The sequence below is a fragment of the Macadamia integrifolia genome, chromosome 7 (genome assembly GCF_013358625.1).
Source record: "Macadamia integrifolia cultivar HAES 741 chromosome 7, SCU_Mint_v3, whole genome shotgun sequence".
In the NCBI taxonomy this organism is placed as follows: domain Eukaryota; kingdom Viridiplantae; phylum Streptophyta; class Magnoliopsida; order Proteales; family Proteaceae; genus Macadamia; species Macadamia integrifolia.
Genome location: NC_056563.1, coordinates 21,056,398 through 21,082,918, shown reverse-complemented (window position 1 = coordinate 21,082,918; position 26,521 = coordinate 21,056,398). Strand labels below are relative to the sequence as shown.

Below are 26,521 nucleotides of genomic sequence, written 5' to 3'. Positions count from 1 at the left end.
CTATAGATATCCTAAGAACTAGTTTGTTAGAGGGGATAATGAGGCATGATTGGGTAGATCGGATTAATATCATTTTTGACCGATAATATATCAACGTATCAGTATGGATGTTGGGCGAAACCAAAGTAAAATAAAATAAAATAAAAAACAGGAATATTTATATCTGATACGGATCAATTCTGGCCTACACACATTGAATTTGGATTGGTGTCGGCCTTGATTGATCCCAACCTCAATTTTGTGTTCTTACAATATGGTATGAAGTCAAAAAAAAAAACTGATAGTAGACAATTAAATCTTTTAATATATTTTGTTTGTATATGAAAAATCAATAATAAATTAAGAAATCGGAAAAGAGACCATTAAGAAAAACCAATAAAAGATTGAAACCAATCGAACCAATAGATATTAGTTTTGATTTGAAATTTATATACCCATCTATCTATCCGATCGGCCGATAGATATTGGTTTTGATTTGAATTTTATATCCCAATTATTTATCGGTTGATCCAATTTCAATCTAATCAAATGTATGCTAAACCACATCTCCACCCAATCTAATATGGAAGTTGGAAGTTGGAAGTTGCGATCTACATAAGTTAATCTAGTCAACTGAAAAAAAAAATCAAATGGAGGCTTAAATTTAATGGACAGGTAAACTCAGAATCCCTGTCAACCTATCAGGTTTTAATCCCATTAGGTTTGACTAATAAGAAAAAGAGTGAAAATCCATATCTATTCAAGGACTAAAAAGATGCATTCTCAGTAATGGATAGTGAAAATTAGGAGGTGCATAGACACCCGTGAGAACGTATCTTGTTTGAATTTGAGTTTAGAATTTGCAATATATCTCATCTAAACGTTGCAGTTAGAATCACCACATTATCTTGCCATATGGCAGAACAACATATGCCCTTCAAATAAGTTTATCTGATTAGGCTGTGAAGTGACAATATAATTATAGTATTGAAATGCATAACATATGAAATAATGAACCTATCTAATATAATACTAGATGTATAAACACATTTTATGCTCAAATATTTAGGGACATATAAAAATAAGACTATAATTTAGGCAATGTTTCCTTCTATTGGTGGAGTTGGAATTACAAGTCAAAAGTTTTCCAAATTTCCAGTATGGTGGTCTAGAATGAGGATATGTTTGGAGAATAAGTTTTACATTCGATTCTAGTGAATCTTCTCTCACGTGGAATGAGGGTCCCTTATTAATAGATGCCATATCCATGGATTAAGGATGTTCACATATATTCATGTACGTGTAGATTCACCGTTCACTTTTTCTCTCACTTTTTTGTATTTTAACATCTTCTATTCAAACTTGGATTTTTTTTATTTTCTTTTTTCTATATTGCTTCCCCGTCCTTTTTCACAGAACAAACTGAAGTAATAGATGCAGTGGCAACGGCGGTGATGACCTACTGTAAATAGGGTAGTAAAGGAGAAGCACTGGTAGTGACAAATGAGAAACCCCTCTTGAAAAAACTTCGACCTGATGCTCTGTTCACTCAAGATTCATGCTCGTTTCATTGATTTCACATTCCATACGAGAGAGATAAGAGATTTAATTTTGAAAATAACATCAAAACCCAATAACCAAAGCAAAAGGACTTCTGAGCTTGATTTTTCACGCAAACCCATCCTTGGTGATAAATTGATTTGCATTGATTTAATTAGGTATTTGATTATCCTAAGGTTATTTGTTAAGTAGTTTGGTCAGTCAATTTTGATATGATTCAAATAATTTCAATCTATTCGATTCGAATGGGCTGGTCTCTATTCTCACTAGATGAAGGGTGTTGATCGATTTGGTTCAATTTCAATAACGGTTTGGATTTCAAATTCACATCCTTGCACTAGATTGCAGAAATATGGTTGCACAATGAATAGACTTCTTTAATCTGAAAAAAAAAAAATTCCGTTCTCCACTATCACAACACAAAGGATGTGAAATGACCACCCATCCCCATGAAAAAGGAAAATCATGCTTCCAAACATGATCCCATTGGCTCTGGACGCAGGTCATGCTGTTGTTTAGGGACACCCCACCCCAAAAAAAAATAAGAGTGATTTACATCCCCCTCCCCTGTAGTTTGCATTTATTCCACCCCACTCCCCTATGTTTTAAAAAATCCCACATACCTCCCCTGTCGGATAACTCGGTTAGTAAGCGGTTAGTTGTGGATGTTAAAGTACCATTCTACCCTTCTGCCTTTACTAAATTTTTTAAAGTGATTTACATCCCCCTCCCCTGTAGTTTGCGTTTATTCCACCCCCTCCCCTATGTTTTAAAAAATCCCACATACCTCCCCTGTCAGATAACTCGGTTCGTAAACCGTTAGTTGTGGATGTTAAAGTACGATTCTACTTTAACACCTGTACCAGATTCCTTGTTCGGGTCAATACTATTTGCAACATCTGTACCAGTTGCTCTTCCTTTCACAGCAATAGCAGTAGCATTAGCAGATGCTTTCCCTTTATCAATTGCATTTGCAACAGCATTTGCTGACCCAACAGAACCACTATTACCACCACTTGTTGCTCCAGTGATAGCTTTGCATGCACCAAAAGGCCTTCTAATTGTTTATTTTTCCCTACGAATCCCCACACGATCATTAACTCTCTATGCCATACCAACAACATCCTCATCATACTCATTAACATCCACAACTAACGGTTTACTAACCGAGTTATCTGACAGGGGAGGTATGTGGGATTTTTTAAAACATAGGGGAGGGGGGTGGAATAAACGCAAACTATAGGGGATGGGGATGTAAATCACTCAAAAAATAATTATAAGAAGAAGAACTCTATCTGCATACTCTACACTATAAAAAGACACTCTTACCCCTTATTTTTCACAACATCCTATGAGAACACAAATAGGAAGCATTCATTCTTGCAGTATGAGAGAATTCTATCCTTCTAGTGTAGGAAACGCCCCGAGACTGAGCAAGAAGACCACGCTGCCCCCTAACCAAGGCGTTGAGCCGCTGAAGATGCTAACATGTATCCTCTCATTTGTCCCGTACGCTGATATTTCCTGCACCAGAAGGACAGGATTCTTTCATCCTCCCAATAATTATACAAGGTAATTTACACGCTTTACATGTATTCTTGTACTGGGTGAAGAATACAAGCGTTCCTTATCACAACCTCGTATCTGATAAATCTATCTCCCCCGGTCCCCTTTGGTCGCCATCTCCTTCGTGTCGTGCTCTTACAACGCCGCCACATTTTACAACCTATGCATCCAGAAATCAACTGGGGAACATCCCCTCTTCTGTCTTCTTCTCTCACTAGTCACGACCGCAGTTTCAGTTTCAAAAACTGCAGATTTTGAAGCCAACCGTAAACCATGCAACCCACCATGGATAAGAATCTCTCCCACTACTTAACACTTCAAACTGTTCATAAATTGCCACGCACACATACCCTTATACACGCGTCCATCTTCTGGGACACGTTCTTCCCCTCAATTCTCTTCCACCTTTCTCTTATAAGTGCAATTCGAACTCCCAAAACTAATCTCTCTCTCTCTCTCTCTCTCTGCAATTAAATGGCGAAGAGGAGAAATCTGAGTTCGAAATTTTTGTTTTCCATTGTCATTGCCATTATTTTCTCATGGTATGTTCCTGATGCTGCTGCAATTAGAGGGTCTAAAGATGTTGTATCGGGTTCTGGTGCTGCAACCCTGGTCACGAAAGAAGATAGGAAAACCCTCGTTAGGACGGATTCCGGTGTGATTACATCTGTTGAAATCGGTGATGGCACCCGAAAGCCCCACCAACTTCAGTCCATCACCTTGGACCCCAATTCTCTCTTACTTCCTGTACTTTTGCATTCAGACATGGTTTTCTATGTACATACAGGTACAGAAGTATGGTAGCTTCCAACCTGAATTTTAAATGAAATTCTACCCAATCTCTCATAGTCTCTTCTATTTAATTCCTGTGTAGGGAGTGGTAGCATGAGTTGGGTTGGTGAGGATGGAAGGTATGAGACACTGGTGAAGCGAGGTGATATCTATTGGATTCCTGAGGGTTCTCTGTTCTTCGCTCGAAGTAGCTTGGAGTCCACAAGGGAGAGACTCAGGATTTATGCTATCTTCACTGATACAAATGACCAAAACCCATATGTATGATGATCGATCGAGGATCTCCTTCGGTTCCCTTTTGTTGATTCGTTTCTAGCTTTTCTTTTTTTCCTGATTACATTTATAACACAGGAGCCTTATATCGGGCCTTACTCCATGCTGAGCGATCTGGTGCTGGGCTTTGATGACAAAACCCTCCAATTGGCTTTCCGGGTAAGGATTTCATTTTCAGTTTCAGAATATTTCAGGACTCAATCCAGACTACATATAGTTATTATTCAAGTATGAATATATTGTTCCTAAGGTTCCTCAAGAAGTGATAGAAGAGATATCGAGTGGGACCAAGCCTCCGGCGATCGTGCATGCAACATTCAGGAATGAAACAGAGGAGTCGGAGGAGGACAGAGGAGACTGGAGAGCTGGGATAATTGAGGCCCTTATAGGACCTGAGCCCCAAGAACTCGACAACGACAAGAAGATGCCGAAGCAGGCCAAGACCTTCAATATCTTCACTGAGAAGCCCGACTATGAGAATTGCAATGGCTGGAGTTTGGAGGTGAACCCCAAGAAGACGAAAGCCTTGAAAGGTTCCAATGTTGGGGTTTACATGGTGAACTTAACTAAGGTCAGTTCTTGCTTCAGTTGTCAATTCTGCTATATTTCATGTCCAATTAATTAACAATGGTGGGAATTCTGACACTTGTGATAATAGGGTTCAATGATGGCGCCTCATTGGAATCCAAGGGCAACAGAGATAGCTATTGTGACCCACGGGCAAGGGATGATTCACGTTGTCTGCCCTAGCAATGCAAATGAGACGGAGTGCAAGAACACGAGGTTTAGGGTCAGCGAGGGAGACGTCTTTGTTGTTTCAAGATTCCACCCAATGGCCCAGATTTCCTTCAACAACGACACGTTTGTGTTCATGGGTTTTAGTACAATGGCAGCAAAGAATTACCCTCAATTCCTAGCGGGGAAGAGCTCCGTACTTCGAACATTGGACAGAGAGATACTGGCCACGGCATTTAATGTTCCTAACACGACGATTGATCAGTTGTTAGCTTCGCAGGTGGACTCCGTCATACTGGAGTGCACATCTTGCGCCGAGGAAGAAGAGGCGGCGATGGAGGAGGAGATCGAGAAGGAAAGGCAACAGGAGGAAGAGGAGGAGGCTAGAAGGAGAGAAGAGGAAGAAGAAGAAAGGAAGAGAAGGGAGGAAGAGGAGGAAGAGGCTAGGAGTAGAGAAGAGGAGGAGGAAGAGGCCAGGAGGAGGGAAGAGGAGGCAAGAAGACAAGAAGAGGAAGCAGAGGAGGCCAGGAGGGAGGAAGAAGAGAAGGAAGCCAGGAGGAGCGAAGAGGAGGCAAGAAGACAAGAAGAGGAAGAAGAGGAAGCAAGGACAGAGAAAGAAGATCTGGAAGCCAGGAGAGAAGAGGAGGCAAGAAGACAAGAGGAGGAAGAGGCAATGAGAGAGGAAGAAGAGAGGCAACAGGAACGAGCTCATCGTAGGCAGGAAGCCAAAGAAGCAGCTAGACGCAGAGAGGAAGAAGAAGCTGGGAGGAGGCCGGAAAGGCGAAAGAGGTGGAGCGAGGAAGAAGAGGCAAGAAGGCAAGAAGAAGAGAGGCAAAGAAGAACGAGGGAGGAGTGGGAAGGTGACGGTGAAGGTGAAGGTGAAGGTGAAGACGAAGACGGAGAGGAGGTCAGAAGACTCTTGAAGAGTAAGTGGAGGTTCTGATGTGATCTTGCAACTCAAAACGATGTCCTTCGTTTTTGTAAATATCTAACCACATGGAACGTAATCCCATGCTCTGTTTTAAAATTCAAGCTTCCTCTAATGGTTTGAGCCAATCTGAGTCGAGTTCCGTTTTTGCTTTAATGCAAATATCTAATCTAATGTCAATAATATGATGACGAGTGGAAAGGATGGTTTTACGACCTGCAGATCTCTCTCTATCTCTTTCTCTCTCTCTCTCACACACACACACACACCCCTTGTTTCCTTCCCACAAATTACAAAGCTTCAAAAATTGAAGAAAGGGCAAAATTTACAATGTACAAGTAAAGGTATACCTATCTAGTGCAAGAGAGGAGTTGATGGTTCTCATCTCATGAATCGGTAGAGGAAGAGGTGGAGCTGGAGCTGCTGCTGATATAGGACACTACCACAGTGATGTCATCAAGCTTACCACCGTAGTAGCGAAAGCCAGCGTCTTGTGCTGCGGTGGAGAATGGTGTTTGCCTGTCTCTGTCCTGAGCTCTCTGGCGTGCCAAGGCTGCTATTTTCTGAGCCGTCGCCTGAGGCTCCAACCCAGCTCTCATGGCATGGACTACCACCGCAGTTACTTCATTGTTGTACAAGTTGTCGAACAGTCCATCGGTGCCTGCTATTACCACATCGCCAGGTGCAACTGGGATTGTGAACACCTGATATATGTATTCATATTTAATCACCTAGTTAGTAAATATCGTTTAGCAAGTTCTAAGAAACCCCACAAACAAAAATTCACAAAACAAAACGACGAAAATCATGAGCAACAAATAAAAACCTGCAAATATTTTTGTCACAATCGTTCTAGCTTTTTTATGTGCGTAGCTGCTTGTGATAATAGCATTGTAAGCTTGACAAATTTCCCAGTGTTTCGTATGGTATTATAACTTCCCATCCTTTTAGATCAACCAAATCCAGTACGGTGGAACTAGCAGACCTTAAGGATCCCCCAGATGGAATATGATATTCCGGATACCAATATGTTCCATCACTGGAAATGGGAAAACTTAATTCTCATGTCCTGATTTGATAAAATCCACCCTCATTATGCTTCATAGATAGATAATCTCATCATTTTGACTGTCGGATGGAGAGGAGATGGTCTGGATTTGCTATGTACTAAATTTCAGATTTAAATTCAATCAAACAATCTCATGTATGTTTATGCATGTTTATTTTCATTCTTTAGAGCTCCTTAATTTACCATTAGGCAAACAGAGACGAAAAATGTAAGTTGGGAACTTTGGGATCTACTTGCCCATACAATTTGGGCCCCACCCAATCAAGGACGGCAGATATTAGGGCAGCTTACCGTAACATACATAAATGTGATATGTTGGAAAAGCTGTTGGTGTAGGAAGGACCTCTCACAGCGTTCACGCAAGAAACCTTAATACAATAAAGGCTCATAGATAATACTATCAAGGTGTAAATATGCCTGTTATACAGTAAATATTTGTTCAAACTATATGCATATAAATGTGAGGATCACTTTTGTCAGGCCACTCAAAATATGGTATACAAACAAACAGTATTGTATGGGTTTAAAATTATGAGCAGAATATAGAGCACCTTCTAGATATTCAATACCATTTTAGCAGTCAAATTGCATGCTTGTTTTTCCAATTTTCTCTATGTTTATCATCAAATACATCACCAAGTACATGCAGTCAAAGAGAGACTGGTATAGTGGTATATAGCACAGAGTACATCAGCACCATTTACGTTCTCTAGTAAGGTTGGACACAGTGAATTAACTAACCTGACCAGAGCTAGGCAAATCACCACCACTTCCGCTCTCTAGTTGATATGTGAAATTGAATCCATGCTGCTGTACAGGAGAACGGAAGACAGTGCATCCATCTCTTACCACTATAAAGCCACTGTCACCCAGGTTAATGGCGTGGAGACCCTACGGGAAGAAAACAAATGAACCAAATCATGTAAATGAATAGATTCCTTTATCTGACATGCATGGTTCTAATTTTCTGACGTTGATGATGTTAAATATGAGTGCAGAAACCAAGATGAGTAAATTAAACAAGGGAAAAGGTCCTCTGAGCCCAAGGCAGACACTATGCCTTCTCACATGCTTTATTTTATTGATTTTTTAAAGAGAGAGAAACAATGATTTAAAAAACAATGTGAGAAGGTGTAGAGTACCCTGCTTGCTCAAAGAACCCTCTCCCTTAAAACAAAAATCAAAGCAAATCATATCACAAATTCTAGGTTGAATAGGAAGCCCAACTCATTTTAATTAATATCTGAAAGAGGAAAGCAACAATAAGGGAAGAACAGAGAGAAGCAACAATTCCGCCCCATCTGGCAAGGTTTTTGAAATTTTTGAAAAATACCAAACCTGATCTGTGAGTGCTATGATGCATGCAGTTGATGATCCTTTGGCTTTTGTGCTCAAGTGAGCTTTCTCCAAAACCCTTGCAGGGTCAATGGAGCCTTTTGGCTCCTCCAGGATTGCGGTAACCGAATTAGACATGAGTTCCCTCGCATACTGTCCTGCATCAACACCAAGTTCTGCCCACCCACCAACACCATCTGCTACACCTATGGCTTGCTCCTCCACACAAATAAAGTGAGCATCCTCCCCACCAGTTTCTTCCTTATCAGGATGTGGTAGATAACATGATCCTGAAAGCAACTTTAAGGTTCTGTCACCTAGGATTTTCCTGTAGTCAATATCAACCAGCATAAGCAAAGTTGAAAAGAGAGGTAATTCTTCGTGCATCTAATAAGCAATTTCAATGCAATTATTCTTACAATATATCTGACAGACAAATCATTTTCTCCCTCTGTTTGATTAGGTAGCAGAGCAAGAAACTTGTGCAGAACAGGTCCTACATGCAGGGAACAGCCACTAAATCATATGTCTGAGCACCTTTTTTTTTTTTTTTTTTTTCCACATGAGTGAAAGCACCCCTGCTAGACTACAGAAAAACCCAGATCATCTTTCCTAAGAACTATCTTGTTATGTGAAAAGTGTTGATAGAAATTTATGGTGTAGTGTTTTTTGTGTTTGTAGGGTCATAAAAACCAAATTTTCTTCAAACAAAATTTCAGAACAGAAACATTTATTGGATTATTTTATCATTTTGTGGGACCATTTAAATTCACGACCCCAGCAAAGCTTGTAACAAATCATTTGCTGATTTGGAGACTAAGGGCACGAATATCATACCTAATAATTAATGAGGAAATATAAGGATAAGGCCTTTTTTCCTATCTAGCAAACCGGATTATCCCTCCAGAAAGGAAAAATTAGGTGATATCACACATATAGCATATAAATAATCCAAGATCCAATATAATGTAACCATAACCCATCCCATCTATGTAATACTCTTTTTAAGTCTTCAGCACAAAGCCCATTGAAGATACCCAATACAAAAGCATTGAAGTTTCACCTATCGTACTTGTTCACCTCCTCAGTAAAGGGAGTATTTACATTCACCCTAAAAAGGGTAAAGGATAACGCCCATAACCCACAATACATTCAAAATCCTCAAATTGAAAGAGCATTGTCAACCCCCCAACGCCCCCCCCCCCCCCACAAAAAAAAAAAAAGAAAAAAGAAAAAAGAGAAACAAATATTGAGGATGGATATAGGGTGCAGGCCCAAAAGGTGAGAACCTCCATACAGCAATGTAATTCATTAATTTTTTACTAGTTGATGAACATATTGATTTGTCTTGCTGTGGTTAGTAATGTAGGGATGGATTCGACAACCAAACTAGACCCAAGACTGCAGGAAATTATAAACCAGAGAACAACCAATAATCACCTAACAGTGAGCAACAATAACAGTCCAATATTAACTAGTCAACAGTCCTTAGCAATCAGATTTGTCAAACCAGAATTTGGGGCTATCTGACCTGATATCAGCACCAAACAAAAGGACAAATCAACAACCAGACTATGGTATCGATAGTCCACAACCATAACAGAACAGTAGCAATTTCAGCAGTTGACAGATTTCAGATTACCAATATAGATTAGGACAGGACAGCAGTAGACTAAATAAACACAACCAGAAGACACCAGTGGTCTTTAGAGGTTCAAATCAACAACAATAATGACCCACCATCTTAAGGAAGCAACATAAAATCAGTCACAACAATCGACCTCAAGTTAAGACACAGCAGGTCACTAAAAGACAAGGAATTGGTGATTTCTAATAACTCAAGATTGAGTGGACAGAATCAGCCCAAAATTGGATTGAACCATGCTTGGATATTAAGGAACAATCGACCAAAAAACTGAGCCAATCTGAGAATCAGACCTGGATATTCCAATAGGGGCAGATGGTCTGTTTTTGCAGAATTTTCTAGGCAAGTTCAGAAATCACATACCTGATTTGTAGCCTTGATAACCTCGAGAATAAACAAATAACTTAAAGAGAATAATCACTAGAAGCAGACCTCCTGGACTTCACGCCGCAAGGAGTCACTTGGATCGCACACCAAGTCCTTCCTCCTCGATCTAACACAAGGAAATAGCCATGGATACCCAACGGCAGCAACAAGAGAGTTGTTTTCTTAATAATCAAAATCGTGGCTCATAAAAGAGCCCTCTTCTTTATTTATAATGATGGGGAGGGTTTACAAATAATAGTAAATCAGAGTTACTAAATCTGAGTTACTAAAAACTGATTATAAGAAATTACTAAAAACTAGAAATTAGAATCTAATGAAAATAGAAACTAGTCTTGGCAGAAATTAGAAACTAACAATGACTTGAAATTAGAAACTAATTTAGGACTTCAAAATAGAAACTAAATAACTAATTAGTAACCCCATCAGCAGCCCAAATCGTGGGCTGACTTGGACCAAATCTGGGTCGACCCAGTCAGCCACTTGGGTCGACCTTGGTCTTGGTTCTCCTTGTGTAAACCCTTGTTGGTACTGCATCAGTTAGTCGTTCCACAAAAATCACTTAATCTAGATAAGATTCCAACCAGCCCAGCTCATAACTGCATTCACAAATATCAACTCATTTTGCCATTATTTCTCTAAATTAACCAGCAGATTCTCTACAATCTCAACTTTGGTATAAACATCTAACTCATCTTCGTTCCAAAAACCAACACCATACACTAGTCAATGAAAAAATTCAGCATGGCCTAAATGTCCATTTCCTTTAGAAAAATGATCAAACATTAGGGTTTTTATGCAGTCAAAAAATGCCCAATCTAAACTTGATGTAGCATATTAGAAAGAAGCTACGGCTTTTATGTTTTTATGTGTATAAGTAACACATGGCAAGCTCTGAAATTTTTAAAATAATGCAGCCTAGGAACATGCATTGCTTCAAATATTTCTCATCAATAAGCACCAGAGAAAAGAAATGAAAATCAAACACCACAAGAACAACAGCTATATGACAGTTCTGTTCTTATATCACTACTTCTAAGAAGAGAATTTAACTACCAATAGCTATGACTTGTGATGGTAGAAAGACTATTATACATTGAGAGTACTTAAACAAGATCTCAATTGGAAAAATCCTTGTCCCATCAAGGTGGAATTATAACATTAGGAAATATCAGTCAAATGGATAGAAACACACAACCAAATATTAGTAAACCTTCAATTGTACTTTCAGGCCATATTCATAAGGTCAGAGCATATGTGAGCACATCAGTACAAAATATTTTCATATAATCAACATCGGGGATTTATGGATGCATTCTGATAAGTTCCCAGGAGAAGCAAAAAGAGAAAGAAGAAGATGAGAGGACATACTGATCAGATGAAACTGCAGAGCTTGGATGCTGTTCTACACGAGCTGAGCCATCAAATGATACCTCAGAAGCAGCCCCAGTACAGTAACAAGCAGAAGATGAACTATAAAAAAAATTTGACCCTGGACCCACTAATGAATTGGAGCTGAAACTCCTCCTTGCCACGTCAAAAATGAAATACCCATACATCATATAACTGTTGGATGGTTCTCGGCTTCTCAAACTCATGGTAGCTTTTATGCAACTGTCAAGACTTCCATTGCAGTAAGAAACACCAGCTCTTTTAGTGGAGTTTGAGAGAGGTTCATTCCTTGATGTTAGGTTATCCAGACAGTGGTGACCCAATAACGATCCAGAGCCACAGGTGGCCATGATTGTCCGCTGAATTGGATTGTCTAGCAAAACAGGGCTGGAGTCCGGTAACAGGCGATTGATATGGTACTCACAAACCTGACAAGATGGTCCAAACACAGAAGGAATAGAAAATGTAAGTGAAAGAGCTCCAACAACTGATAAGTTTCTCCGTTGGCTGACGATGTTAGGATCTGATCGCACAGAAAAAATCACACCAGGTCTCAAGAATAAATGCCCCTCTGCGATGGTTGAAATTGGTCTGAAAAGAGACAACCCAGAATTCGTATACGACAATTTTCCTTGCCCAAGAAGAAATTCCACGGAGCTCGCGAGTCCTACTTGTTGCCCTGTGATCAGTCTGCGGAAACCCGACCGCAGCTCAAGGTTCAGCTTCAAAAAATTAGTAGATGGCATCTTACCTTCTCAAATCAAACAGACTTTTTCGAATCCCTCTATTGCATAGAACCCGACCGTTAGCACTACGCACAACAGAAAATCTCATAACTGTTAATACATCAACTCCTCCAGTTATCAGGAAGCACACCCTACTTCCGCCATTCCAATGAACTACAAGAAGTTGAAACCCTGGTAGTTGAAGGAAGAAAAGAAAGAGAAGGAACAAATAATATAATGAGAGACCGAGATTTTCTCTTAACGTACAAGGAACTAAGGAAGACATGAATCAGATACTGGAACAAACAAAAGTAATCTACACAAAAGTTCAAATAGGATCGGGAAGGGGAAAATAATAGTAAACAAAAGGGTATTTGAAAATTATTCATGAATCAAGAAAGAAGAATAAAGAAAATTCATAACTTTAAATCAGATTCACAAATTAAAAGAAAAAATATACATTAATCTACAGATTTCGAGCCAGAAAATGTCATAAATCAGAGACAGAACGAATACTCGAGATGTCAAAAGCCATCGACAATAAAATAGATAACTACGCACCTGATCAGACGAAGCCTGGGCAAAGGAACTCGATAAAGCTCCAAAGAACCTCAATGGATGGGAATCAAAAAAAATTCGAATCTCCTCTTCCATACATTCCAATCCTTTTACATTATGGGAAAGAAACAGACAACAATAAAAGATGGTGACGGCAGTGACGGGAAGGAGAAGAACCGATGATTGAAGTTCCGATAGATGCTCCAGAACGAGGTTAGGTGGAAAGGCACGAGCCCTTCCATTCCCTCTCTTTCTAACTTTCTATTGATATCTAACTCTCCATTGTTTGGTCAAGGGTTGCAGAAAGTGATGATGAGATGAAAGTCCGTGCAAGCTTCTCATGAAGCCCTAATTAGTGACATGAATACAAATTAATTTGTATTTACTAAAATACCCTTACTGGTCTTATATTATCACGGGGGAACAATATTTTTTTGGACTAAACTGTTCATCAGACTTTTCGTAATTATTGCATGGTTGTGTGTATATATGAGGCTACTGTCGTCTTTACTGAAATTTTGTCGTGGCGTTGCTTTTCCTGTCTCAACAAGATTTGGGCCTGTGGGCTTTATTTGGTTCCAAAATTAATGGAGGCTTTTCATAATTCCTAAAAGACCCCTATATTTAAAGGAAAATAAGAGGGAAAGTAATGAAATTAAAGGAAAAAGAATGCTCTCTAGTCGCGTTGTCTGTGGCCAGACAAGTGTGTAAAATGCTCGTCCCACTCCTTCTGTTGTATCCCTTGAGTGTCCCTCAATAATCATATTGATGCACAGCCATGCGATCTGGTAGTCAACCCATCCTCTTAATTAAAATATGAAAATACATAAAGAGCGAGATTTTTGTCTTTCATGAGAAGTATGGTGATCATTTTGTTCCCTCTATGTCTAGGTATAGGGGTCACGTTGCCTTTCACACAAAAGTTGCCATGTCCTTTGGCCTCTCCTAGTAGTATTAGTCAATGTCTCGATCACTTGCCTGAATATTTATTGGTAATATGTAGTTTATAAGGAAGAATAATTCCAAAAATTTTCTACTATGTTCTGAATTTATGAAGTTCGCATCTATTATTTTCAATATGTCATTATTCTATGCGTGTGATTCCAAAATTCTTGATGTGCAATTGAAGCCATCACACAGTAGCTTTTGGGTTTAGAGAGGAGAGGGGGTAGTTGCGGAGCAAGGTTAGGGCACATGGGGTTGGGAGCAAGGAAGAGTGGGTGGGGGCTATTGGCAGGGCACCGGGTCGAGAAGGGGAGAGCGAGGGAGATGAGAGAATTGTATGTGGGGTAGGCATAAGGAAGGGAGGACTTGCGGAGCAAGAGTTGGAGGGTGAGGGTGAGGGTGAGGGTGAGGGTGAGGGTGAGGGTGGGTCGGGGGTAGCGGTGGAGGTTGCTGGCAAGGGTACTTGGGCAAAGAGGGAAGAGGAAAGGGAAAGTGATTTCAAGTGGATTTCAAACTTGTCTCATAATGATCGAATCTAATGGCATTCTTTATTTTTAATTTTTTTTATTAATTTCTAAGATCATCAGGAGGGGAAGAAAAAAAGATGACAATGAAATATTACCATCTTAGGGTTTCTTTCAATTCAATATTTTATAGAACATAAAATTTTTATCAATGTCCTCATGCCAAATCTTATGGCAGGGAACAAGAAAACAAGCACATATACATTTTTCATATACAATCATCTTATAGAACATGAAAGTTATTATCAATGTCCTCATGCCAAATCTCATGGTAGGAACCTATGCACTAAACACATATATTTCAATAATGTTGAATAGAGAAAATGATAGTTCCTAGTTTCATTTTATATATATATATATATATATATATGTTTTCCTTATCCATATTATATTTATGTATGTAGTTTATAAATTTTCATTATTAATTTTTTTTTAATAATTTATCATGCTAATCTGTTGACCAAAATTTAATTAATTAAAGCACAAGATATGTAGAAAATTAATTAGCCGGAATTTTAAGGAAAGAAGAAGATCCCTTAACACTGACATTGAAGTTTAGTGTTCAATTATAACCATGTCTTTATTTTTTTTTTATTAATTTATTTATATTTTGCGATGGGGAGAGAAAGAAAGGAGCAAGCAACACATTTGCGCATGTCCAATCCTATTTTTCTCCCTTATCTTTATTCTTTGTCAAATGATGTTAACACTTCATATAGTATTATTATTAATTTTCTTAAAAGTGATTGTTGGGCAATTGGATTGAATATTGTTATTGTTAGCAACTAGAAGGTGATGTGTGGGTAAAGGTTTTAAAGTGGCTCAACTGTTAATTTAGGTGAATTGATGGGTTCAACTGAATTGGGTAATTAATATGGTGATGTAAGCCCAATTAGTATATAAATTGCTTACTGCCCATGTGGAGCCCAAGTTCTTGGTTTCAAATTATGGTTACATGTGATAATGCAAACAACAAGAATTTGACAGCCCAGCAAAAGGAAAACAGATTTTTCAATGCCATGTGTTGCCATACTATTGATTCGGCTACTGTTAATAGAATTAAAAAGGAAAGAGGAAGTCAAGTTCTAATAGAAATCAAAGTCTCATACATGAAGAACTTGTTATCTAACTTGTACGGCAGCAAGGCTTGGAGGAGAAAAAGCATCGTCATAGGTGAGGACAAATCTAGATAGGACTCTTCAACGTGGAAACCATTAGTTGGTTATTTCTATTAGAATATTCAAATTATATGCTTTCAACAAGAGTCCAAGAGAACTATGTTTCTTTTTACACATGAACAACATCTAAAAAGCGATAAAAATTAAAAGAGAAAATGGGAGAGTCTAAGAATGCGCAGAGTTTGATTTGAAAAAGGATCGGTTGTTGCTTCCAAAAGCAATAAAAACCTGCAGAACCTTGAGACTCAATACTACAATTAATTTGGAGAGGAATAGCAAGAAGGGAAAAAAAAAAAAAGAATTATGTTCGTTAGTCGTCGTACGTTTCTTTGTCAAACATTCAATGGAGATTTCACTATGAACAAGAATTAAAGAAGATTAGCGTCTTGCTACTATGTTGATGGTCTGAGCGTGTTTAAGTCTCCCTCTAAACATCAAGCAAGCAATCATCAATGGAGTTTACACAGGCTGAGGTAACCCGTATCTGAAATCCCTATTTTTATATTCTAGAATGTTTATTGTTGAGAAACTCTAGATCAATGGTGTATTGGGTTGGAATTTTATTTTATTGATTTAAAATTGTGAACCTAACAAGTTGGGGCTTGTCTAGGGTGTGGGGTTGTTGCCCTTGTCTGAATTCCATCTCAAATTGAAGCAGGGATAAGTTCCTGGACGGTTGTAGCGATTAAAAAGTTGAGTATTGGGGAAATACGAAACCCTATATGGGTATTCCTCCGTGGAGTAGGCACTCTGGCTGAACCACGTATATCTGGTGTTATTGTTTTGCATTTATTTTTTTACATATATTTGAAGTGCGTGTTGTGCATAGTGGTGGGACACTATCTGGTAGACTCAACCACATTGTGGTGTGAAGTGGACGTGTCGTTGTTTGCATGATTGGTAATCACGGGATTGCCCCGGCCAATCTAGAACTTGAAAATTGGAAGTTCTTGTTGGGTTGCAATTAAGAAAATTTTTGGAACTACTGATTCACCCCCCCTCTCAGTGTCAACCTGGGAACATCAATAACATATGTCTTGCAGGCAAAGTTTTTAAGATCCATTAGTGCTCAACAAAATATTATACAAAAGTCTCCCTTTCATCTTTATTTTTTTTCCTAGTGAAAGATCTCAATATTTATTTATATTTTTAGTAAATATCCCAATATTTAATTGATTAATCTTATATTACATATTTCGACAAAGCAATTTTTTATTTGTTTCATTATTCTCTTCTTTGAGTTGATTGCGAAAAGAAAACTATTTGTTAACATGTCAAAATATATGATGTGACATTAATTAATGAAAAGGAACTTAAGCGATTGTAAACACATCAATTTGTTACCCTAGAGGCATGCACAACGATGAGCAGCTGCCTGCTTGGGATGATGTGCGATGTTTGATTTGTAATTTTTGTAGGTATTATATAGTCTTCAGTTGATGCTTTATATAAATTTAGAAAGTATGAGAAAATTGTTTGTAAAATGATCAAAATACCTTTGATGAAGTTGATAAGGTCAGAAAGTGGTCAAACAACCATGTATCAATCCAATTTATTTTTTAGTTGGTTTATTTCACCATTTAAATCATTATTAGAAAATGGCTTGACAATGATTTTTATGTGCCTATAATTTTAAGTAATATTATATTTTTTTTTACCCTACTTTCAAATGGATTTTCCAACCTGTTTCTCACTAAAAAATGGCATTTGATTTTCATACCATTAAAAAAAAAAAAAAAAAAAAAAAAGGTCTTTACAATGACACCTAGATCACAAAATTTGAATGTATGTTTTTTAAGTGTTATAGAAAAAATTAAAACAAGACAGAAGATTAAATCAGATCGGACCAAGTCACCCTAGACCTAGGTCAACCGTACCACAACCACATGCACGAGCATGGACTGAACTGCAATTCATTTGCTTTTCCAAACTGAGTCAAACTAGGTAGCCATGGTTTTAAGTGATTCTTTTACATTTTAACAATTTCATCAGAGTCCATATTGAGCTCAATTTTATTCAATTTGATCTTCATTACGACTTGAATATTCAAATAACCTTCTAAGCATGTTTTGGATAGATTAAATATTTTTAGAATACTTAAAATCTATTTTTTTCATTGATTCTTGGGATTTAATCTATTTTTCAGCTCTTGATCTCATAACCACGTATTGAAATCCAACCATGAGACCAAGTGCAAAACATCACTTGGTCTTCTTTTAAGTATATTATTTTAAGTAAAAATTTCATAATTTTATATTTTAAATTAAAATCAGGGATCAAGTTTTCTGTCTGAGAGTGATCCTTGGCCCATAGACACAGGGGTGCTCAATGGCCACCGTGCCCCTCTTGGTGACACACGTCCTCAAGAATGTGTTGACAACAGACACATTGCTCAGCAATCTCCTCCCCTTTGAAATTGTGGACGATACACATGCTTCGTACAATACATTCATTGTAGTTGCATCAACAAAACATGCAAACCATAGAACCATCTTGTTCTCTGAACCTCTACACAACATGCTATTCATAGTCTTTCCCTTGCACATATTTCTCCCTGCTGCATGTTTTTTTTTTTTTTTTTCTTTCCCTTTAAATATGATTTCTCTCCCCCTTTGACAATAATACCAAAAGACGCAAAAATAGACTCCCCTTGAGTCCATATGAGAGCAAAGATATAACAATGGAACATGCTCTCCCTAGCAATATATGCCTACGTGCAATTCAATGTCTAAGAACTTAAAAAATTCCAATGTGAAACTGAAAATGAGTGCATTCTCTTAGCCTCTCTCACATGGACTTTTTGTCCCACAATGAAAATTTAGAAGAGGGAATAAAGAACATTGTATGATGCCTATAAATGATGCTAGACATCTCAACCCAACTAATGTTTTATAGGGTTAGAACGGGTTCGGCCAAGCACAGCCTAGGACCTGAGCCTAGGCCCAACATAAAATCTCAGGCCTAGTCTCACACGTGGGGTACAAAGCCCAACCCAAGCTCTGCTGGGCTTAGGCTAGTTTCAGGCTCAAAGGGCCAAACTTACACTCCTAGTTTTGGACTGAAACAAGAAAAAAAACAACCATACCCCTAAAGGGGGGAGGAGGGGGGGGGGGGGACGGAAGATGGGGCAAACCGACCGTTTGACACCTCCAAGTTCAGTGAAGCACCTAGGCCCCGGAAGCTGCTGGCACCTTCATCTGGACACTTTCAAAAAAAGTTCGAACAGAGATGAGGTCTCTTTGGGGCCAACGATCTAAAATCATATGCACATGCACCCATTACTTACTGTTAAAGACCTGAATCAGCTTCGAGTCCAGTTACAGAATGGCCTTGGGAAGTAATAACTGACCACATTTTTCTCATTCTCCCGGCCATGTTTGAAACATGTTCACATTCTCGATGAGTCCTTGTGTAGAAGAACCGGATTCTTAAAGTCAATTGATACAAGATTTTGATATGATACATTATTGATTAATTAAGGGATTGAAGTTGTTGGCATCCTCAGCCCACATGTGGAGGTCGTGATGCACAGCAGTCATGGCTAGATAAAGCTGTGTAGAGGCAGGAACGGTGAGAGACCCAAGCTCAACTTTTCAAGAGCATTGAGAGAGAGAGATGATTTAGTTTCTTCAACTTTGAGGTAATCAATTCAAATATTGGTTTGAGAGGTCAAACTGGTATATAAAGGCAATCCAAGATCCCAAAGTTTCGATGTAAGTTTCTTCCTAATTGTCTTTCTCACATGATGCACATATCTTTTAGTGGTAGTACATGCTGCATATAAAACCCTATGAGTGTCAAACGGTTGGTTCGGGTTGAGTTAGTTTCAATGTGAGAATCCAAGACCAAATCAATATGGAAAGTCTGGTTTCTGTTCGATTAGTTTTGGGGTTCGTTTCTGTAGAAATGCAACCCTAAAACAATGCAAAAGATACTGGAAAACCAAGAACAAACAATGTACACCAGGTTTACAAGGTTTGGCAAGATTGCCTACGTCTTCGGTGAGATGAGATTCTATTTCATTATAAATGGAGAATAGAGTTACAACACTCGTCCTCACACCTCTCTCAAATTGCTTGCATTACAGAGAAAGAAAGCCTTGCTACAAATATATGACGAAAAAACCAGAAAGCGGGACCGTCGTTCTGTCTTGCTAGGGCGCCTGCACTACTCCCTAAATTAAACTGTGACGGAATACAAGACATTGTACACCAACAATCTCCACCTTGGTTTGAATTCTGTCAAGCCTCCTATAAAGAGAACCTATAGACGTCTTTATCCTCATACCTCATCAAAGGTACAAACCGCATATATTCAGTGCATCCCTCATCTTCAACAATGAGTAACATTAACCAAGTCCAAGCAGGACTCGAACTTCTCTGTAATGACCAGCTTGGTAAGCATATCTATAGGATTGCAATCTATATGAATTTTTCTCAAGTGAATACTACCTTCTGACACAAGCTCTTTGATCTTGTGAAACTTTACATCAATATGTTTTGTCCTTGCATGAAACACCTGATTCTTTGCAAGATGCATAGACAACCCCCTCTCAATGGAATCCTAGGTGTACAGAAGCCGGTATCAATAGCCTCAGTCCCAAAAATATGTTTATAGAAGGAAATAAATTCCTCCTTAATAAGATTCGGATTGTTAACAACCATTCCATCACTTATTTTAATTTTCATATTATGATTCCGATTATGCCTATAATTCATTTTCTTGTGAAAAATCTATTGTTCCCATCTCCCATTTGAAGCCACTTCACTCCAGATTTCTCCTTGAGAAAAATTTCTTCAACTTGCAATGCTCCCAACAGCTTGCTTTAGCATCCTTTTCCAACTCGACTAGATAAGAATTAGTAGTGGAGACAGACAAGCTTGCTTGCACATTGCGGAGCTCCCTTTCCGCAGATTGCATCATTTGAAAAAACATCACCTAAATCAGCCTTCTGCCATTTCATTAATTCCCAAGCAGCAAATTGTAAAAGAGGATTCATATTATTTCTAATTGGCAAGCTCCATCCCCTAGCTACTACCTCATCATACCCTTCATGGTCTGTCCATGCATCAAAGAATCTGAATCGCTTAGGGCCAAAATTCTTCTTCTCAAGAATAGACAAGATAATGGGGCTATGGTCAGATATGCCAGAATAAAGAAAAGAAGCTTAAGAGAAGCTCATAGCATCCAGTAAATTGTTCCCTTGGTCGACATCATTAATGCAAGTGTTGAATTCATCCACAAGCTCATGTCTAATTGGATCACCTCCTAATTTTTCTCCGTGGTGTCTCACAACATTGAAATCTCCAAGGATAACCCAAGGATCAGTCATATTAGGGGCTAATCCCACCAAGTTCCTCCAGAAAACCTGCTTGCCCTCCATACTATTAACAACATACACAATAATGCAACAGAACATCATAAATCTCTGATTTTTTTTTCTGAATTTCTTTCATTTTAAGGAAAGCCGGATCCCATGCCACCGCATTGACTATCCTTGTTCACCATTTTGAACATAAGACCAGCCCTTCAAAATTTGAAAAACTTTTTGAGAATTTTCAATCTTGACTTTCGTCTCTGGAAGCATTGCAAATTTAATATGTAAGCCTACTAATACTGCCTACTTGAAAGCTTTGCATATTTTCTTAAATGCCTCTTCCGAACCTGGTGCCTCGTTCTTGTCAGGATGAACCTTAGAGATAATTTCTTGTAAGCTTTCCTAATCTCCTCAACCGAACATGTCCTTTCCACCCCAAGAATTGCATAGTAATCCTTGTTTTTCTTCACTTCTTGGATCAGTTTAAGGTACATTTCGGTGTAATTCTCCCCTCCATTCGATAGCTCAGGAAATTTAGATGAAGTTGGCTTTTTGTGATTTTGACCTACTGGGTTTTGATCAGTGGAAGAAGTGGATGTCATAGATTCTTACTTTTCGCACGCAGCAAGTAGATCATCAAGCTGCAGGTTTCGGTTGAGGCGTTGCACAATTTTGATGAATTTCAGAGAGCACGATCCTTATCTCCAGAAGCCATTGCTGCTTCTGCAATTCGGATGCATCTTGTTGCTTCATCCTTGTTACCATCCATGATTAATGCTCCTCGTCAAAACTCAGTGCGACAAAACCCAAATCTCGAACAAAAACCCACTTTGACGACAATTTCGTCTTTCGTGGAAGTAGAAAATCAGAGTTTTCTTCACCGATCAATGCTAATCGGATAAGAAAAAGGAAAACGTTTCAGATTAAATCATAGAACATTTGAAATAAAATTTTTGGATATGTCTATCATAATAATAGACCTCAAACCCATATCAGATCGTCAGAAACCGTATTTATAGGTTACTCAAGAGCCATAAGTTCCCAACAAAGACGAATGTATCTATAAGCTAGCTTACCAAGAACAATTTCGGAACCCAAACAGATCAGAAATCAGAAATGCAGATTCAAGTATCCTCGAGCAATCAAATAACTAACGCCGATAGTCACGAATCTCAAATTTGATTTTATCCTCTCAAAAAATCAAAGCCAAATCAAACGACCTTTCATTAATTCGATCACTCTGAAACCCCCAATCATAAACTGAAAACCAAGAAGAATATCAAGAGGGAGGGAGAGGAAGAGAGACCTTCACCGCGCCTTATCGGTGGTAGATCGACAAGAGGAACAGACGCGTTCTTGCTTCAGGGAACGAGCTGCATATGCTTCTCTCCCCTGGCCGTTGCAACTGAAAGTGGGTATAGGGTTTTGCTTTAGATCCCTTCACATATTGTTATGTTTTGAGCGTAAAATACATATTAATCCTTTTGAACTTAAGTCATCCAATCGTTTCTGCGCCTTTTTGCTCAGAATTGATTCTGAAATGAAAAGCACCATTTGCATGTTCCAAAAAAAGGATTTCAAAATTTTAAAAGTGTCTCGTTCATTTTAAAAAATAAGAAATTGAACTGAGTTTACCATATAGTTTTTATCCCATTTCTGTTCTCAAAAAAATGAAAAAACAATAGAATCCATTTTTTAGAATATTACAGTACAAAGCCTTAGATTGATAATACCATCAATAATAAATATAATTTGTACTGCACATTCGATAGGTAGAAAATAATTACGTAGTCTTGTAAAAAATCCAAATTGCAATGGAGTAAAGGCAACTGAATAGATGGTCAGCGACAACGTTATCCACCACTAAATGTCATATATCCTGTATTTTATCTCTACTTTGTTCATAATTTACTACTTATAAATAAGAGCAAGAGGGTGACGAAAAAAAATTGATTAACAACTATCTAAAATAGAAAGACAAAATCTAACGATCTTATGAGTTATAATGTCACATTTTTTTAAAATTTTTAGTTACTTGGATGACATTGACTTTAATGTGCTTCCATTTGTCTCTTAGTACGATACTCTCAATTTTAGTGTTTATGCATAATACATGTTATATGTAGCTTTTTTTAACTTTTTTTTTAATGTAAAAATGTATTAAATTTATAGATCTTGGATTATGTTCCTCGCTTGTTTTGTTATGCAAAAGATAATGCATCTTTTTATTCTAAAAAGTTATAAGAAAATGTTTTCATATTTTATTTTCAAGTATTTCACTTAATACTACAAAGGTGCAAATATGTCAGGTGAGAATCCAATGCTTGGAGATAATGAAGAAGATAATCATTTACTACAATCAGTATTAGTAGAAGAAACAGGAGTTGAAGAAAGGCTTGAGATTGATAATGGCTTCCAATGGTGGAATTGTGTCCTACAATGGTGGAAACATGTAATGCAATGGTAAAAACATGTTTCCCAATGTATTGTGTAAATTTTACAATGTGTTTTGCAAAGATGAAAGCATGTTCTACAATGGCAAAAGCGTGTTCTAAGTAACATTAAAAAGAAAAAAAAAAAAAAAAAAACACTTGGTCGCCTTGGTTCACCTTGGCGCCATAACTACTGTGGTTGGGATTCCATGTATTAGCTACAAACAATTACGAAGCGGAGATTCAACAAAGTTTAAAACAAGTATTCAAATCCTCAAGCCCATCACCTCAATTTTTTTGAAGAACATATCACTTTTTTTGAACAATTTCAATTGAATATAGTTGTCTCTCAGTACGATACTCTCGATTTTAGTGTTTATGCATAATACATGTTATATTTACCTTTTTTTAACTTTTTTTTTTATGTTAAAATATATAAAATTTATAGTTCTTGGATTAATTTTTTCGCTTGTATTTTAATACAAAAGATAATGCATCTTTATATTCTAAAATGTTCTAATAAAATGTTTCCATGTTTTATTTTCATGTGGTTTCACTTGATACTACAAAGGTGCAAACATGTTAGGTGAGAATCTAATGCTTGCAGATAATTAAGAAGAGAATTCTTTATTATAATCAATATTAGTAAAAGAAACAGAGCTTGTAGAAAGGCTTGAGATTGATAATGGCTTCTAATGGTGGAAACGTGTGCTACAATGGTGGAAACTTATTCCCTAGTGTGTTTTGTAAATTTTATAATGTGTTTTGCAATGGTGGAAACGTATTCTAATTAGCGTTAAAAATGAAAAAAAATAAAATATAACACTTGGTCACATTGGTCTACTTTAGCACCATGACAACTATGGTTGGGATTCCATATATTGGCTAAAGTTTAAAGCAAGAATTCAAAGCCTCAAGGCTATCACCTCAATTTTTTTTAAAAGCATATCACTTTTTTTAAACAATTTCAATGCTGTCTCTTAGTATGAAACTCTACATTTTAGTGTTTATGCATAATACATGTTATATTTATTTATTTCTTTTTTTATGTAAAATTTTAGGGAGAGGGATAGGTATGCCATCGAGATCAAGTATGTTAGTAGATAGCACCAATAGGAACACATGATGGAGTATCATTCAGGAACGATATAAGGATCATTTCAAAAAAAGGAAAGAGAGAGATAGATACAATAGGTGCTAGCATACTTGATATCGGTGGCATACCCAACCTTTTCCCAAAATTTTATTAAATCTATAGTTCTTGGATTATGTTCCTCGCTTATTTTGTTATACAAAAGATAATGCATTTTTATATTCTAAAATGTTCTAAGGAAATGTTTCCATATTTTATTTTCAGGTGGTTTCACTTGATACAACAAATGTGCAAACATATCAGGTGAGAATCCAATGCTTGGAGATAATGAAGAAGAGAACCATTTACTACAATCAGTATTAGTAGAAGAAACATGGCTTGAAGAGAGGTTTGAGATTGAGAATGCTTCCAATGGTGGAAATGTGTGCTGCAATGGTAGAAAAATATTTCCCAGTGTATTGTGCAAATTTTATGATATATTTTGCAATGGTGGAAGCATGTTCTGCAATGACGAAAGTGTGTTGTAAATAATGTTAAAAAAGAGAAAAAGTAAAAATTAACACTTGGCCGCCTTGGTTCACCTTGGCACCATGACAACTATGGTTGGGATTCCATATATTGACTATAAATAACTACGAAGTAGAGATTCACCAAAGTTTAAAGCAAGGATTCAAAGCCTCAAAGTCATCACCTAAATTTTTTTAAAGAAAAAAAAAAGGGTTTTGAGCCATGGGAACAGTGGAGGCGATCACGACAGGGATTGGTCCAAAACGGATTTGGATTAAGGGGTCGTATTGTTGGAGAGAAAGTGGATGATATGGTGGGGGGAGAGGACCTATGAGGTTAGATTTCCAATTATCGACCATGGTTTTGGACCCGATGGTGGGTATGGTCGCCATCGGTAGAGATGGTCTAAGACGAAGATGATGATGAAGGTTACTGCTGCAAGTAAGGCACAAGGGTAAACATGTAATCTCAATTCAACTAGGGATCTTTTGAGGTTTAAAATGAAATACTACAACTTGTGCCATCACTTAACGGTGGGCAACTCACTGCGTGGGTATGATTGATAGAATCTACAACATCAAAGGGAGAATTATGTAATTTAAAACTTCGCAAGGGAGAAGAGTGTAATAAATGAAACCTCCAAGGGGAGTGAAATTTCTTCTTAATCAAAAAGAGATTGCTTTGGGATCGATGCCTTGGGATTGAAATCGATTAAGAGATGTTCCAATTACCGAAAATCGTCCCAATTGACACCCTTAAATGCTACAATCACAAGAGGAAAAGATCTTTCAATCTCAAGGATTTGGCTCCTCTACAGCTCGGGGGTGTGTTGCCAAACTGATGGCACGGGCTAGATGAATGACATGTGGTGGTCTATAGATCTAAGAGAGGGGAACAATGAAGGTGTAGGGATTCAGCTAAACACGAGAAACACAAAGTTGGGCTAACCCAAAGAAAAATACCTTCTCCATCTTCCCTCTTCCCTCCCCCTCTTCATCTCTTTGTCAGATCTACGACATCGACATCGACATCGGCAATTTTGGCATGGCCATTCCCCAGACCATCCTCACCCAAGACCTCTTAGATGAACTCGCTTCGTTGATGTTAACCCCAACAAGGTCCGCAGTGAGATGCTCGACCTCCAGTACGCTACCGCATTCCCCCCCTTTGCATGATCATCGCCTCTGTTGACTACTCCATCACCGTCAGGTCCGACCTCTGAATCATCACTTTACTGCTTTGGAGATCTCCCATAGTCCCCTCCCTTGTGCCTTTGTAAGCAGATCCACAATCAAATAAGAAATCTAGAATGCGAGTATAATCGATGAATTTTGGAGAATATGCAATGGAGATCAACGATGGCAATTCAGAAATATCTCTTGTTGTTGCTTGATACACTCACTGGTGTTAGGGTTTCGAGATCATTGTTGTTGGTTCATAAGTTCTTGCTAAGTGGAAAATCAAAGTGTTTTTCTTCCCTTTCAACTTTTTTTTTTTTTTTTTTTTTTTTTTTTTTTTCTAAGTTTGTTTGATTTGAGATGGGCGGGTGTTTTCCGTGCTTTGATCATCTACAGAACCCATTAC

The 26,521-nt window shown here is 37.9% G+C and overlaps 3 protein-coding genes and 1 long non-coding RNA gene across 4 annotated transcripts in view; 1 reads left to right on the top strand and 3 right to left on the bottom strand.

Moving 5' to 3' along the window:
• Nucleotides 1-3,565, bottom strand: part of LOC122085010 (arabinosyltransferase RRA2-like) — a 15,400-nt gene extending 11,835 nt beyond the window's left edge. Inside the window, exon 1 of the mRNA XM_042653435.1 lies at nucleotides 3,550-3,565. The gene's annotated coding sequence lies outside the window, so the exon portion shown is untranslated. The remainder of the gene's footprint in view (nucleotides 1-3,549) is intronic.
• Nucleotides 3,242-6,050, top strand: LOC122085007 (vicilin-like seed storage protein At2g18540). The gene is made up of 5 exons (XM_042653432.1): nucleotides 3,242-3,892; nucleotides 3,980-4,158; nucleotides 4,249-4,329; nucleotides 4,421-4,741; nucleotides 4,829-6,050. The coding sequence occupies exons 1-5, from the start codon at nucleotides 3,580-3,582 to the stop codon at nucleotides 5,846-5,848; spliced, it is 1,914 nt and encodes a 637-aa protein (XP_042509366.1). The 5' UTR covers nucleotides 3,242-3,579; the 3' UTR covers nucleotides 5,849-6,050.
• Nucleotides 6,051-6,123: 73 nt separating this feature from the next.
• On the bottom strand, nucleotides 6,124-13,252 carry LOC122085009 (probable protein phosphatase 2C 55). The gene is made up of 5 exons (XM_042653433.1): nucleotides 12,945-13,252; nucleotides 11,638-12,575; nucleotides 8,241-8,565; nucleotides 7,644-7,793; nucleotides 6,124-6,537 (listed from the first exon to the last, which is right to left on the bottom strand). Exons 2-5 carry the CDS (start codon nucleotides 12,402-12,404, stop codon nucleotides 6,220-6,222), a joined length of 1,560 nt encoding a protein of 519 aa, XP_042509367.1. The 5' UTR covers nucleotides 12,405-12,575; nucleotides 12,945-13,252; the 3' UTR covers nucleotides 6,124-6,219.
• Nucleotides 13,253-20,821: 7,569 nt separating this feature from the next.
• Nucleotides 20,822-22,340, bottom strand: LOC122085173. Its single transcript, XR_006142034.1, has 2 exons — nucleotides 21,982-22,340; nucleotides 20,822-21,795 (listed from the first exon to the last, which is right to left on the bottom strand). It is a non-coding gene; the product is annotated as an uncharacterized LOC122085173 (long non-coding RNA).
• Nucleotides 22,341-26,521: the final 4,181 nt, after the last annotated feature.

Coding starts and splice junctions, on each gene's coding strand:
- LOC122085007 (XM_042653432.1), top strand. CDS start 3,580: ATGGCGAAGAGGAGAAATCTGAGTTCGAAATTTTTGTTTTCCATTGTC. Junction 4,330..4,420: donor CCCTCCAATTGGCTTTCCGG/GTAAGGATTTCA, acceptor ATTGTTCCTAAG/GTTCCTCAAGAAGTGATAGA. Junction 4,742..4,828: donor ACATGGTGAACTTAACTAAG/GTCAGTTCTTGC, acceptor TTGTGATAATAG/GGTTCAATGATGGCGCCTCA.
- LOC122085009 (XM_042653433.1), bottom strand. CDS start 12,404: ATGCCATCTACTAATTTTTTGAAGCTGAACCTTGAGCTGCGGTCGGGT. Junction 8,566..11,637: donor TCTGCAGTTTCATCTGATCA/GTATGTCCTCTC, acceptor TATTGACTACAG/GAAAATCCTAGGTGACAGAA. Junction 7,794..8,240: donor TCATAGCACTCACAGATCAG/GTTTGGTATTTT, acceptor TTCTTCCCGTAG/GGTCTCCACGCCATTAACCT.